This window comes from Manis pentadactyla, chromosome 11, assembly GCF_030020395.1.
Source record: "Manis pentadactyla isolate mManPen7 chromosome 11, mManPen7.hap1, whole genome shotgun sequence".
Lineage (NCBI taxonomy): Eukaryota > Metazoa > Chordata > Mammalia > Pholidota > Manidae > Manis > Manis pentadactyla.
The window spans coordinates 49,416,750-49,429,189 of NC_080029.1; the positions used below are offsets into that span (position 1 = coordinate 49,416,750).

At 39.3% G+C, this 12,440-nt stretch overlaps 2 protein-coding genes across 3 annotated transcripts in view; one reads left to right on the forward strand and one right to left on the reverse strand.

The window, feature by feature from the left end:
* The window catches only part of ATL1 (atlastin GTPase 1), a 105,146-nt gene extending 100,949 nt beyond the window's left edge, over positions 1-4,197 (reverse strand). The window contains exon 1 of the mRNA XM_036917356.2: positions 4,084-4,197. The gene's annotated coding sequence lies outside the window, so the exon portion shown is untranslated. The remainder of the gene's footprint in view (positions 1-4,083) is intronic.
* A 129-nt stretch (positions 4,198-4,326) lies between these two features.
* Positions 4,327-12,440, forward strand: part of MAP4K5 (mitogen-activated protein kinase kinase kinase kinase 5) — a 142,611-nt gene continuing 134,497 nt past the window's right edge. Inside the window, exons 1-2 of one of the 2 annotated variants that reach the window (XM_057488474.1) lie at positions 4,327-4,470; positions 4,724-4,925. In XM_057488474.1, coding sequence (XP_057344457.1) covers positions 4,818-4,925 — 108 coding nt within the window. In that variant the 5' untranslated portion in view covers positions 4,327-4,470; positions 4,724-4,817. Of the gene's footprint in view, positions 4,519-4,723; positions 4,926-12,440 lie in introns of both variants that reach the window. The other variant, XM_036917343.2, reaches the window with a different exon arrangement.

The window sequence follows — 12,440 nt, forward strand, 5'->3', positions numbered from 1 at the left end:
TCTGTCTCAGCATATGGACTACCAGCCTCAAGTAAACAGTTTAGAGGGACTATCAGCTTGCTCAAGTCAACAAATCAAATCTGGATCATAGGTAAGTGTTTGGCAAGATCCTCTAACTCCTTCAGTGCATAAGCTCTCTCTCCAAGAACAGGACTTACCCTTCTCCATAAGGACTATGCTGAAATAGAACACTTGTTCAAAGTTCTCAGTCTTATTCATATCTGCCCAAATGCCCCCATTCCATGTTGCAGTGTTCCAGTCCTTTCTACCAGTGCTCTTACCTCAACATCACAGATCTAGGTCTTAACATTTAGTTGACATCACAACTCTGTAGCCTTTACTATAAAGGCCCTGGGCTTGAGCCTCAGCCATATCTGCTTTGCAGTACAAGAGAAATAGGTTTCTTCAAAGCTATCAAAGAAGCTTTTGGATTTTCTACTCATATCTTAAGTCTGGAATTCAAGGCTCTCTATTTGGTTTTTTTCTCCATGTATTCTCAGAGAAGCAATCAGAACAGATAACATCACAATTTTAGTAATCATCATTGTCAAAGCATTTACATGCTAGAGATTGGTCTCCCAATCCTGTACCCTCCATCAGCACTCCCTCTCAGGCTACTATCAATGGTTACCTGAGTAATTATGATGTTTTCTATGGTATGGAATAGTTTCATTTGCATGGCAAGTAGTTTATGCAGGTAATCATCAGATATGTGGGTAACACCATATAAGAAAGTGAGGGTTTCTTGAGGCTACTTCAAATTCCTGTAACTATCAATCAGGATTCTGGCAAGAAGGGGATAGTACAAAGAGAATCAAATGAAAGGAATGTTTATAAAATTTAGGACAGGATTAAACAAACCAATGAGGGATACTGAAGCAACAGCAGGAAGCCATTATCATCCTTGCCCTAAAGAAGCAAGGAGAAAGGGAGCTTATTAGAATCCTGTAAGAGTTAAAGCTGTAAGACAGAGCCACAGCCAGGCATTCAGGCTTCTTTTGCACATTAGGATTTTTTGCAACACTAGTGTATATGATGTGTAAACTTTAGGCACTCCTTTTGAACATTACACTTATTACGTTGTGAGAAAATCAATAAGAAACATCTTAAGATTATTTGTAATTTGTATATTTTCTCAGTTATTGAGTTTGCAACAGGACCAATTTGTGAGCTGAATAAAAAAACCCTGCTACAAAGTCTCAAAAAAACCTTAAAAAATCATGCTGGGGATCAGGTTAACAGAAACAGCATTTTAACATACCAATTCAAGCTGGATAAAAAAATAATGTGCACTACCTTCTTCAACTATCCCATCATAATTACCTGATACTCATTTTCAGATACATGTTCTACTGCTATCCAGAACAAAACAATTCTCTTATAACTGAAAACATGGTTTTTGCCTCAGTGAACCTAGTTAGTAACAGTAAGAATAGTTTAGTTATTTGAAAATCCAAATCATAATTGTGGCAGATGTCTTCCAACATTTAACTGACTTCTATTTAACAAACCTGTAGAGCAGTATATTCAATCACACAGTTACATTTTGCAATTGGTTTATGTTGGAAGATTCATCAGATTATATTGCTTAAGCCTGTATGTTCCATATACTAAAATTATTGTCCTCATGCTCTGTTCTGTCACATTTGAGGGTTTTAATCAGCCATTCTGTCTTAGATAGTAAGTTGTGAACTTATATATACAGAAGTTAAAAATTTCATGTCTCTAGTTTTTTTTTTTTTTCTTATTCAGCCTTGGCTAAAGTTTAACCCAGGGGCCAGATTACAATTAGCATTTTACTAAAGAACTTTGAAAGATGGGAAAACACTACAAAGCATAGAGCAAGTCATTATAGGTTTTATGTAGTTAAGAGTAAACCTGGCAGCATTTACATGTCAGAAATTATGAAGACACAAAGGATGAATGATTATTATGTTGGGATGAAGGGCCTACCAAGCCATATTTATTCTTATTCCTTACCTTTTCATCATAAAATTGGATAGTTTATAGGAAACTCTCCTGTAAGCTACAACTTTTTATTATTATGTAACATACAACCTTGAAACTATGTGCTTAACTGTTTAGGGTTATAAAATTAAATTTACCCACTGTATATTTATTTTATGGAAAATTTGAATTTCTTTACCAACCATGTAATATTGAATCCACCAGCTACCACTCCACCAATGTTATTAAAATGAACTTAACCAGTATTTAAAAAGCCTTAAGATTCTTTTGGAGTTAGTATAAAGCAAATGTTTTCCTCTTTGCATCAGTTGTGGTAGAAGTATATTAATTATTATAGCAGACACATTTTTTAACCACTGCATAGAATCTTCACTTTTTCCAAGCTATCTACCTCTGGGTTGATGGTCAAAGAAAATGGATCTGCCATTACTGGCAACATAAAATATTTGCACTCCAGAGTCTTGTTGAAGCCTATGACCTCAAATTTTTCATTGCTTAACTTATATCAAACATTGTGTTTCAAGAATAACATGCTTGAAGAAAGACATTTATACTTGTTTCAAACTGGGAATTCAGAATTTCCACCTTATGAAGGCTCATGTGATAAATTTTTCTAGTTTTAGTATCAGAAAAAAATGTGAGTCTCTCTTGATCAAGTGTTTCATTGTGATCTCAAAAACACTGTAAGACCCTCTGCTTTGGCTAATTTGTTGCACTGTTCTGGTTATTTCCCCTCTCTTTAACATCATACCTATTTCCTCACTAACTCATTTTTATCTTGTGTTACAGTATGTGTTTTCTGTGTACTGCCTCAAACTCTCTGTGGAGTAATGCAGGTAGAAATAAGTAAAAATAATAAACTTCAGACTAGAGAAAGGATCAATACTTATAGGGTCAAAGAGAAAAAAAAGAAGGGATCCATGACAGCAAGCAAGTACTAGGATACCAATAGAACATTTGAAAAGATTTTGAGTCATTGCAGCCAAAAGTATGTGCCCACCAAAACAAGTGCCAAGAAGCTCTGAATGAAGGAACTGTTCTTCAGTAATTTTTTCAATGCAGCAAACACATAGGCTTTGTCCATAGAGCATGTAAGTCAGCTTACTTATGTTCCCCAAGTAAGTGCTCTTTGTGCATGGAGCACAAGAAAATACATATATTCCTTTTCCTATTAAGGTGTGAATTTAATTTATACATTATATAACTGATTACAATGATCAGCAACAAGGAATATATTGCCTGAGTACAGAATTGCATTGGAAGTTCAGATTGAATTGGAAGCCACAAGCCAACATTGGCAACTTGCTCTTTTGTGATTTTTCAGTCACTAAATACATTGGTTGAGGGTTATCTGGCTTTTTCTGTTCAATCTTTAATGGGCTTTAGAAATAACTTTTCCAGTAGGTATAAATCGGGCAATTTTATTTCTACATTCAGGACAAGACTGGAATTGAAATTGCAGAACAGCTTGTGAAATATCAGCCAAATTACTTCCCTGAACTCTATTCCATGTGCTGTGCATTGTGAAGTATTTTAAAACCTCTTATGTTTGATAACCCTCTTTATAATCCTGTAAAATGCTTTATAAACACTTTCTTGGGTGTCAGATGCAAAAACTTATCCTCTTCAAGTTGCAGATAAGGATATTGAGATACTGCCAAATACAGATCACATCGTAAGTAGTAGGGCCAGAGCCAGAACCAGTTTGTGGTCCCTAACTTTATTTTAGCTTCAGCAGAACTCCTGATTCAATTAAAGGCGCAATATCTACGGTTAGACACCGCGTGCCCAAAAGGGATAAAGGTCACTGAGTCGTCCTCAGAAATCAGGTTTTCAGAAATGTCTCGGAAAAACTCCGTAGAAGACAGGTTGTGCAGGTGTGCAGGCAGCCTCAAACTGGTACCACTGGGAATAGTTTGCAAAACAGGAAGGTGCAGTAGGGTGTGCCGCAGCTTAGTTAACCAGGCACTCCCCGACGTCTTTCCCGGCGCCCCAGTGCCAGGCTACTTCTGGCCCAGTGCCCTCAATGCACCTTTTCCGTGTTAATCTGGGAGGGCTGCGTTCCCATCCCCCTCGTGCCCCCATCCCACTTCACCTGTCACCCTCCAAGTTTACCTGACGAATCTGGGGGCAGTTTAGCCGAGGCGCGTCGGCCCACGAGTGCCCAGGGGCGCTCCTAACCTCTGAGAGTGGGTAGCAGAGCCTGAAAGGACTCGAAGGGACTCGCCCTGCCGGGGTGCGGCAGCCCGGCCCGGAGGATGTCGTGACCTGACCAGGCCTCAGGGCGGCACTCTGGTCGCGCGGCCGGCGCTCTCGGGCGGGCCGCTGGGCGCTGACCCGCGCTGGCCGGGAACGTTTCTCCCGGTGACGCAGCCCCGGGTGGGGAACGTGGTGCGGCGGCGCGACCGTACGCTCCTCCGTGTGGTGCCGCTGGAGGCGCCGGCGCAAGCCCTGGATCGGCCGGCGAGTGCCGGCAAGCAGGACGCAGGCGCTGGCCAGGAAGTGGGTCCCGGGCGCAGTGCTCAACAAAGAGCGGGGCCGGCCCCTCGGGTACCGATGCGGCCCCGGGCCCCGGCGGGCGGGGAGACCGGGCCTGGCAGTTCGCGGGAAGCCAGGGAGGAGGAAGGGCCGCGGACAGAACGGGGCTGCGGGGCACCGGGGACCCTCCAGGCCCGCTTCTCCGGGGGCCCCGGCGGAGCGGAAGGGAAGGGGCTGGGCTGCTCGGGGTGGTAGCTTTTGCTTATCCTTCGTGCAGGAGGAGCTGCGAGCCGAGGCTCCATGTTGGGAAGCGGCGCGGATCGTCCTCGTTAGTGGGAACCGGGGCGCCGCGGGCAGAGCCCTGAGCGAAGATGGAGGCCCCGCCGCGGCCTGCCGCGGACATCCTGAGACGGAACCCGCAGCAGGACTACGAACTTGTCCAGAGGGTCGGCAGCGGCACCTACGGGGACGTCTATAAGGTGAGGCAGGCTGGGCGCCGGTCCCGAGCCGGGCTTTTTTCCTGCGGTCTCCTGGCACCCTGGCATAGAGCCACTTTCCGGCGAAGTATGAGGCGGGGAGGAGGATGCTTTTATTGTTGCATCTTGGAGATAAAGCGGCCGGGGTCCCGTTTATTCTGTTCAGAGCACTGTCTAGTCATTGCATGCTCTAATCTCTACCAACAATCAGAACTAACCAGACCTTTGCAAACCATTATATTTCTGTGTGTGTGTGTGTGGTATAAAGGCTTTTTAACGCGTATTTCTGGTACTAAATCTGCTTATGGAGTTGCACTTGAGGATGTGCTAGTCAGCGTGGAAAAATGTCTCATGGAAGACAGTAGACGGGAAGGAATATCTATCTACATCCCGATATTGCATTAAAAAAAACTTTTTAATAGATGAGCTTGATTTTAAAAGTATGAAACCCTATCCTCCAAATTTTAACTGTTAAGCAGTCTAATAATGGGTCAAAATCACGTGTGCCCAAACATCCTATGTAGAATGATGCTTTTTCTGGCAGAAGTTTTATCATTTGTATCTGGTTGATTATTGTTATTATTATTATTTCTACTTTAGTAGTTTCTCTGGGATTTATAACATCCCGTGACCAGCAGTGGATAAGAGTTGCTGTCATTTTAATTGTGCTCTTTTGCATTGTTTGGGATCATTGATAAGGGTGGGTTACTCCTAATTTGGGGTTTAAAAAAAAATCATAGAGAAGCACACCCAATTCCTTAAAATCCACTGAGTTCTTGAAGGATCATGAGGAAAGAGATTGTTTAAAATTGCTTTATGCTTTTTGTTTTCTGTTTCGCAAGGAGAGAGCATTAATGAAACTCATAAGCTATAGGAAGGGAAATTTTCTTTGATTTTGCAACAGCTTTGTTTATTGGATTTAATCATGCTATATGTCCCCATATTCCAAACAACACTCCTGCATATAGATGAAATGACCTGTGTCACATGGATAATTAACCAGTAGACTCCTCTTGTGGGGGTTGGGGGGACGGGTATGTTGTTTTGCGCAGGTGGTAATATGCAAGGAAAACAACCCTTCTTGCTACTTTTCTGCTTTTGTTGAATATTCTCCTTATTAGTAGTAAAAATTCAAGGTGGTGGTATGACATCTCTGCCACTGTTTGATTCTCCTGAGAAGGCCTGTAATGGGGGTGCTTTTTATTTGTTAAACTGGCATTTGAATCTTTCTGCACTAGTGGAGAATTATAACAGAATCCTTTTTATGTAGAATTAGAGGTAGTTAACTCTTGTTTATCTGTGGACTAGCAATTTTTTTGAAATGTCTTTTAAAAAATTGAAATTTCTATTTGCTTTCTCATTTCCACTTTTTAGTTATCTTTGTCTTATGATTGACTATGTATTAGACCAGTTCAACTCAGTTCATGTTAATAAACAGTAGTCTAAGTTCTCATTCTTGTGTTTTCCCTCCTCCCTACCACAAGAAAATTTAAAGTGTTTTCCCCACAAAAATTCCAAGACCTCCACCTTTTTTCTTTATAAATAGAACAACTAAGGTTACTATCTGGAGCAGTATTTTATTCTTGCTAAGGAAAGTGAAGAGTTATATTAAAGAGGCAGCTAATGCTTGTCTTCCACCCTGGTGTCTCCTAGTCCCATCCATGTCTTTCTTCCAAAATTCCTAAAATAGAAAATAAAATCACATCACCTCCCCACCAAACACACGCTGTCCCCTTCCCTGACATCCACGTTTCTCCACACTTACACGTATACTTAAATCATAGTAGGTCAGCCTTTGATTCTTCAAAATCCTGCTTCCTTGTCTTTTGTTTTCCTTTCTTCTAATTGCCTTGAATCACCTCCCACTCCCATTTCCATCTGTGGTTATCGTACCTGTCCCTTGAAGCCCTAGCCCTTCTCCATTATCTCTCTAACTTCATCTGTTACTTCTCCCTCTCCTTTTTTTTCTAGCCACACTGGCCTACTTCCTCTTAAATATAATAAACACCTTTGGGCCTTTGTTCTTGCTATTCCCTGTGCTCAGAATGTTTTTCCTTAGACAGCCTCATGACTTTCACTTGTCCCGCCTTGCTCTTACACCTTCTTTTTTCCTATAATTTTGTCTTTGCACTTACTGCCATCTAATCTAATGTGTTACTTACATTTTCTTGCTTATCTGTCTAAATCCACTACTGAATTCTGTGAGGGTAGCAGTCTTAATCTGTTTTATTCACTGCTTTGTCTCTGATAGCACCTAGAATTATGTCTGGCACAGAGTAAGTGCTCTCTAAAAATTTAATGAATGAATGAATAATGACTACCCATAATTCTGTCATGCAATTCTCTGGGCATATGCTTTTGACATCATAACACTAAGTTAGCATGTAATAAATACTCTTAGATATTCTTGTAATGTCTATTTTGATACTCTGTTTATGTATTTTTATTACAAATTTCAGTTACTTGGTTCTCTAGAAAAATATAAAACCATTTCATAGCATGTCCATTTTCAGTGTTCAAAGTCCTACAAAATTTTGTCCATTTAATTACTCCCTAATATTCCTAAAAACATGTAATATTCAGACTACAGTGCTGAAGTTTTTAAGCTCAGAGCAATTAATTTTGCTATTTATCACTGTGTTTCTAATGAGTGGAAAATCCTAGGAAGTTTTAAAAATATTTTCAGTCAGTGATAAAATTAGTAAAATAATTATTATTGCATAGGATTGGATGCTATTAGAATAAAAATGTTTTCAATCAGTGTTAAAACTAGTAAAATAATTATTACTGCATAGTGTTGGATGCTATTAGATTGTATAGCAAAGAATAGTGAAGGTAAATTAATTGCTGTCCTAGTCAGGTATTATCCCTACCTATTTTATACCTGAGGTATCTTATGAAGCAGGAGCTTTAAAAGGACTACAACTTTGAGATTCTTTCCAAATTATTTTTATGTTCTTTTATAACACAGAGCCTCTCTGAAACTCCTTAAGCGGGGAGAGCTCAATCTTAAACTGGCTATTCCCTCATTAAAAGAAGAAGAATATAAAGATTCTTTTAGATAAATCATTGAAAATGAGAGCAGGAAATGGTGGAGAAGAAAGAAACATAAAAGAGTAAAGAAATGTGGTAGAGATGGATGAAATTTCAACTGAACAAATTTTATTTGTAATTACTATTATTTTTAAATCTGCTAATAGGAAGAAGTCTGGAAATACTACCTTCTGTCCACAATAACCTTGACGATTGTAGTGTCATGATACAGTTCACAATTAACATTACAAGCCATTTGGGTTATCTTTATCTAAATATTTGTATCAATTTCCAGCCTGACTTCCTGAGTTCTAGAACTCTTTTTTACCTTTCATGGGATATAAATTTAGACTGGGCAATCCCATTAATTTTTTTTCTTACCTGTATTCCTTTCTCTGATTGATTATAAAGGTATGACATGTTTAGCCCTAGAAGACAGGAACAGATGTCTCTTGTTAATCATTGTTTAATAGCAGACAGATATGCGACAAATATTTGTTGAATGACATTAGTTATAGAAAATTACCCACAGATAAACACTGTTAATAATTTAATATAGTTTATTTCAGGCTTTTTCCTAAATGTTTTTAAACCAGTATGTTTTTAAAATTGGGATCATGATGTATCTCTTTTCTACTTTACTGGAATAACCAACATGTCCCTTGTCATTAAATATTCTTCAAAATATCATTTTTAAAGTGTCCATTGAACAAATGCTTATTTAGTGTTCATTTTAGGTTTGATATATGTTCCCAATTTTTAAATGTTTTTGAAATTATAAATAACATTATAATTGTGGAGAAATCTTTGTCATGTAGTCTTTATCACTTCTGCAGGTTCCTCTGAGTATTAGGTGAACTAGGTCCACTGCAGTGAACCCCTCTTTTATATATACCCTCCCTTTCACTCCCCCAAGCCAGAGGATACAATCCTGGAATGGCTAGAGGCACCCTTTGGAAGCATATCCTAGGATCTCGTTGTATAGAGACAAAGCTTGATATATCACAACACTTCTGTAAGCATTCACTTATTCAAGAAATATTTGTTGAGTGCTAACTGCATGTTAGGGTATGGGATTGTGAACATGAGAAACAGAAAGTACGCTGTAGTAGATTGGGAAAAATGCCTGACTCTGTCTTTATTGGGGGTTAGGGAAAGGAGAGGAGAGAGAGCTATGATGTGAAGAGGAGGGGGTATTAAATGGATTTTACAAGAGTGCAGGGTGATTTCCAGGTGGACAAGATGGGAAAGCTATTTCAGGCTGTGGGAATAGTGTGTGCAAACATCTGTAGCTTGACAAAACATGATGGGTTTTGAGGGATCTGCACTCTAAGTTTAATGTGGCCAAACCTGGCAGAGATGCCAGAGAACACAGGCTATTTTCTGGCAAAAAAGGACCAGGTAATGGACTTTGTATGTCATGTCAGAGAATTTGGACCTCTTTCTGTAAATGGGTGAAGCACTGCAGGAGAGACTCTCTTACAGCTGCTGGATTAGACTAAGTTGCTGGAAGTATAGAAACTAGTCACTGAACAATGCAGATCAGAGTTTATGCAAGCCTAAATTTAGGCATTGGAACTGGAGGTGAAGGGGTGGATTTGAGTCATATTTAGCAGATGATCAAAATCACCTGGTGATTAGTGGGGGAAAAACAGATTATCAATAACGTTTAGAATTTCTGGCTAGGGTGACTATGTTGGTGCCATTGAGAGAATTAGGAAATCCCGAATTTATGCAGTCTGGGAATTGTGTTTGGTTTTGGACATATGGCATTGCATAGGTGGATATGCCTAGTAGATGGTAGGAAGTGCATCTCTGGCCTTGAGAGATGGACTGGGGACACAAATTTGGGAGTCGTCATTACTTTATGAGGTGGTATACCAGTATAGGTGAGGTCACCCAGGAGAGTTTGAAGAACTGAGGAAAGGCTGTAGTCTTAAAGTGGGAGCAGAATAATATATGTTGAAGGTGTCTGAGAAGAAACAGAGATTATTAGGAAGTTGTTTTCCTAGAATTCAGGAGTTCTAAGAGCTCATCTTTATCATCTGCATCCATTCTTGTTCCCTTTTGCTCTAAGGAAAATGTGTTAATCTTACAAAAAAAAATAAATCTGAGGTTTTGTCATTCCCCTTTATTCTCCACTTCCACAGAATAACGTCTTAGAATAATATGCCTTTTAAGGAAGATCCTGCCTATCCTGACACTCTAACCATACTAAACTTCTTTTTTTTATTTGCACTTTACTCTCTGCCCTTGACATTTTTGAAGGTATTATTTCCTTTCCCTAGGACACTTTTCTTCTTTTTCATCTATCATCTATTCTTTGGACTTCTTTTTTAACATTGCCTGTTCAGTGGGGCCTTTTCTGTCCCTTAGGTGAAGTCATGTCTATCTGCCGTATGGTTTCTTAACCATACTACTCATCCTTTATCACTCATCATTGTTGCTGTCCATCTTCCTGCTTTCCTCAAACTGTGTGAGAACAGGGGTGTTGTGTTTACCACTGAATCAGCTAGCATAGCATAGTGCCTAGCACATAGTATGTGCTCAGTAAATATGTTTTGAAGGCTTGAGCAACGTAGTGGTCATGTAAGGAGTCAAAAGGGTTCATTAAGAACAAAAGAGTTGAGGTTGAATGGCAAGTAAGGAAGTAGAGGGAATATAGACTACTTAGCTATGAAGGGGAAAAGAAATGTGAGACACATGTTTCTTCCACTGTTTCTGTTTTTTTCCTTTCATTGAGGTTGATTGATTACAGCTTTTCAGTTATTATTCTTTAATATTGTCTTACCACCCCAGTGATCAAGAGTGTTGCTGAGTTTAGAGAAAGAATTCCACGGACAAGGAAATCAAGACAAAGAATTTGGGAGGAATTGAGGATTTAGAAAGATTAAAGGCAAAAACCTAGGTCGGAATTTTTAGGGACTAAGGTAGGGGACTAATTTAAAGCCTCCTTCCTTCTTTATATTCCTCCCTCCCTTCCCCTCTTTCACTCTCTTCCTTTCTGAAGTAGAGCCTGCTTTGATTTCTAGCCCCAGTTGTTCCTCTTTGGATATGGTTAGGATAAAGCAGATTGATGAATGCAGAGCTGGGGTGGAGCAGGGGAATCATAGGATGAAAAGGGCTATTTTATATTCAGCCAATATTTACAGAGGGCCCCTTATATGCCAGACTCTGTTCTGGGGGATACTACTTCAGTGAACAAAGTTGACAAAAATTCTTGCCCTCATGGAACTTACATTCTAGTAGGAGGAGAGACACAATAGATACAATAAATAGGTTGTATAATATGTTAAAAGGTGATCAAAGATAAAAAATGAAGAAAATTTTGAATAGGTTAAATTGCCAGGGTGGGATGAAGGAGGCAGATTGGGGAATTATGTAAAGACGGTCAGGGCAGGCCTCCTTCAGAAGTTATATTTGAGCAAAGATTTGAAGCAAGTGAAGGAGTCAGCCAAGTGGGTATCTGGGTGACCAGAGGATGCCTTAAATATCTATTTTATTGAATCATCTGAACCTATCTCTAGAGCTAAATTGTAAGCTTAGAGCCAAGAATTAGAGCTGAGACCCAGTCCTTACCATCATTGCATCTCATTGGCTGGTGCAAGAATGCAGGTCATTGTGACTTTAATTATGTTGAGTTTAGCAGTAGGGTATGAGTTGTAATACCATCTCAATTTTTAAAAGCATGATTTGTAAACAAAGGATATGTAACTGCTTCTACTGTGACACACTCCACCAATACTCTAGGCATGTCTACTTCATTAGCATTTCAGGATTAATGACCCCAAATCTGAAAGTGATAGAGAATGGATGTATATGCTGCTTGTTATTTTTCTGACATTTGATATCAAAACATTACCTTCCTTTTTTTCTTTTTTTGATAGTAACACAGCTTTTTTGTGACTATACTAACCTTTCCCTGTCCTGATAATCTAACATAAGAGACAATTGGGTTTTCATGTTAGTGAATACCTTGTAAAAACAGATTAACTGCAGAAAATAAGTAGGACTGTGCTTCAAATTTTTTATTTAGAATTATATTTTTATTAAGCTAGTGGGTATCTTATTAAAAGTTATTTAATTGATGTTCTGTTAAATATTGTGTAAGGTTACTATGAAAATAAAACATGTCTTAAAACTCTCAACAAAAAGGCTACAGAGGGCAAGTACTTCAACTTAATAAAGGCCATGTGTGACAAACCCACAGCCAACATTATACTTAAGAGCGAGAAGCTGAAAGCTTTTCCCCTAAGATCGAAACAAGACAAGGATGCCCACTCTCCCTGCTTTTATTCAACATAGTACTGGAGGTCCTAGCCATGGCAATCAGACAACACAAAGAAATAAAAGGCATTCACATTGGTAAGGAAGAAGCCAAACCGTCACTGCAGATGACATGATATTGTACATTAAAAAACCCTAAAGAATCCACTCCAAAACCACTAGAACTAATCTGAATTCAGCGAAGTTGAAGGATACAAA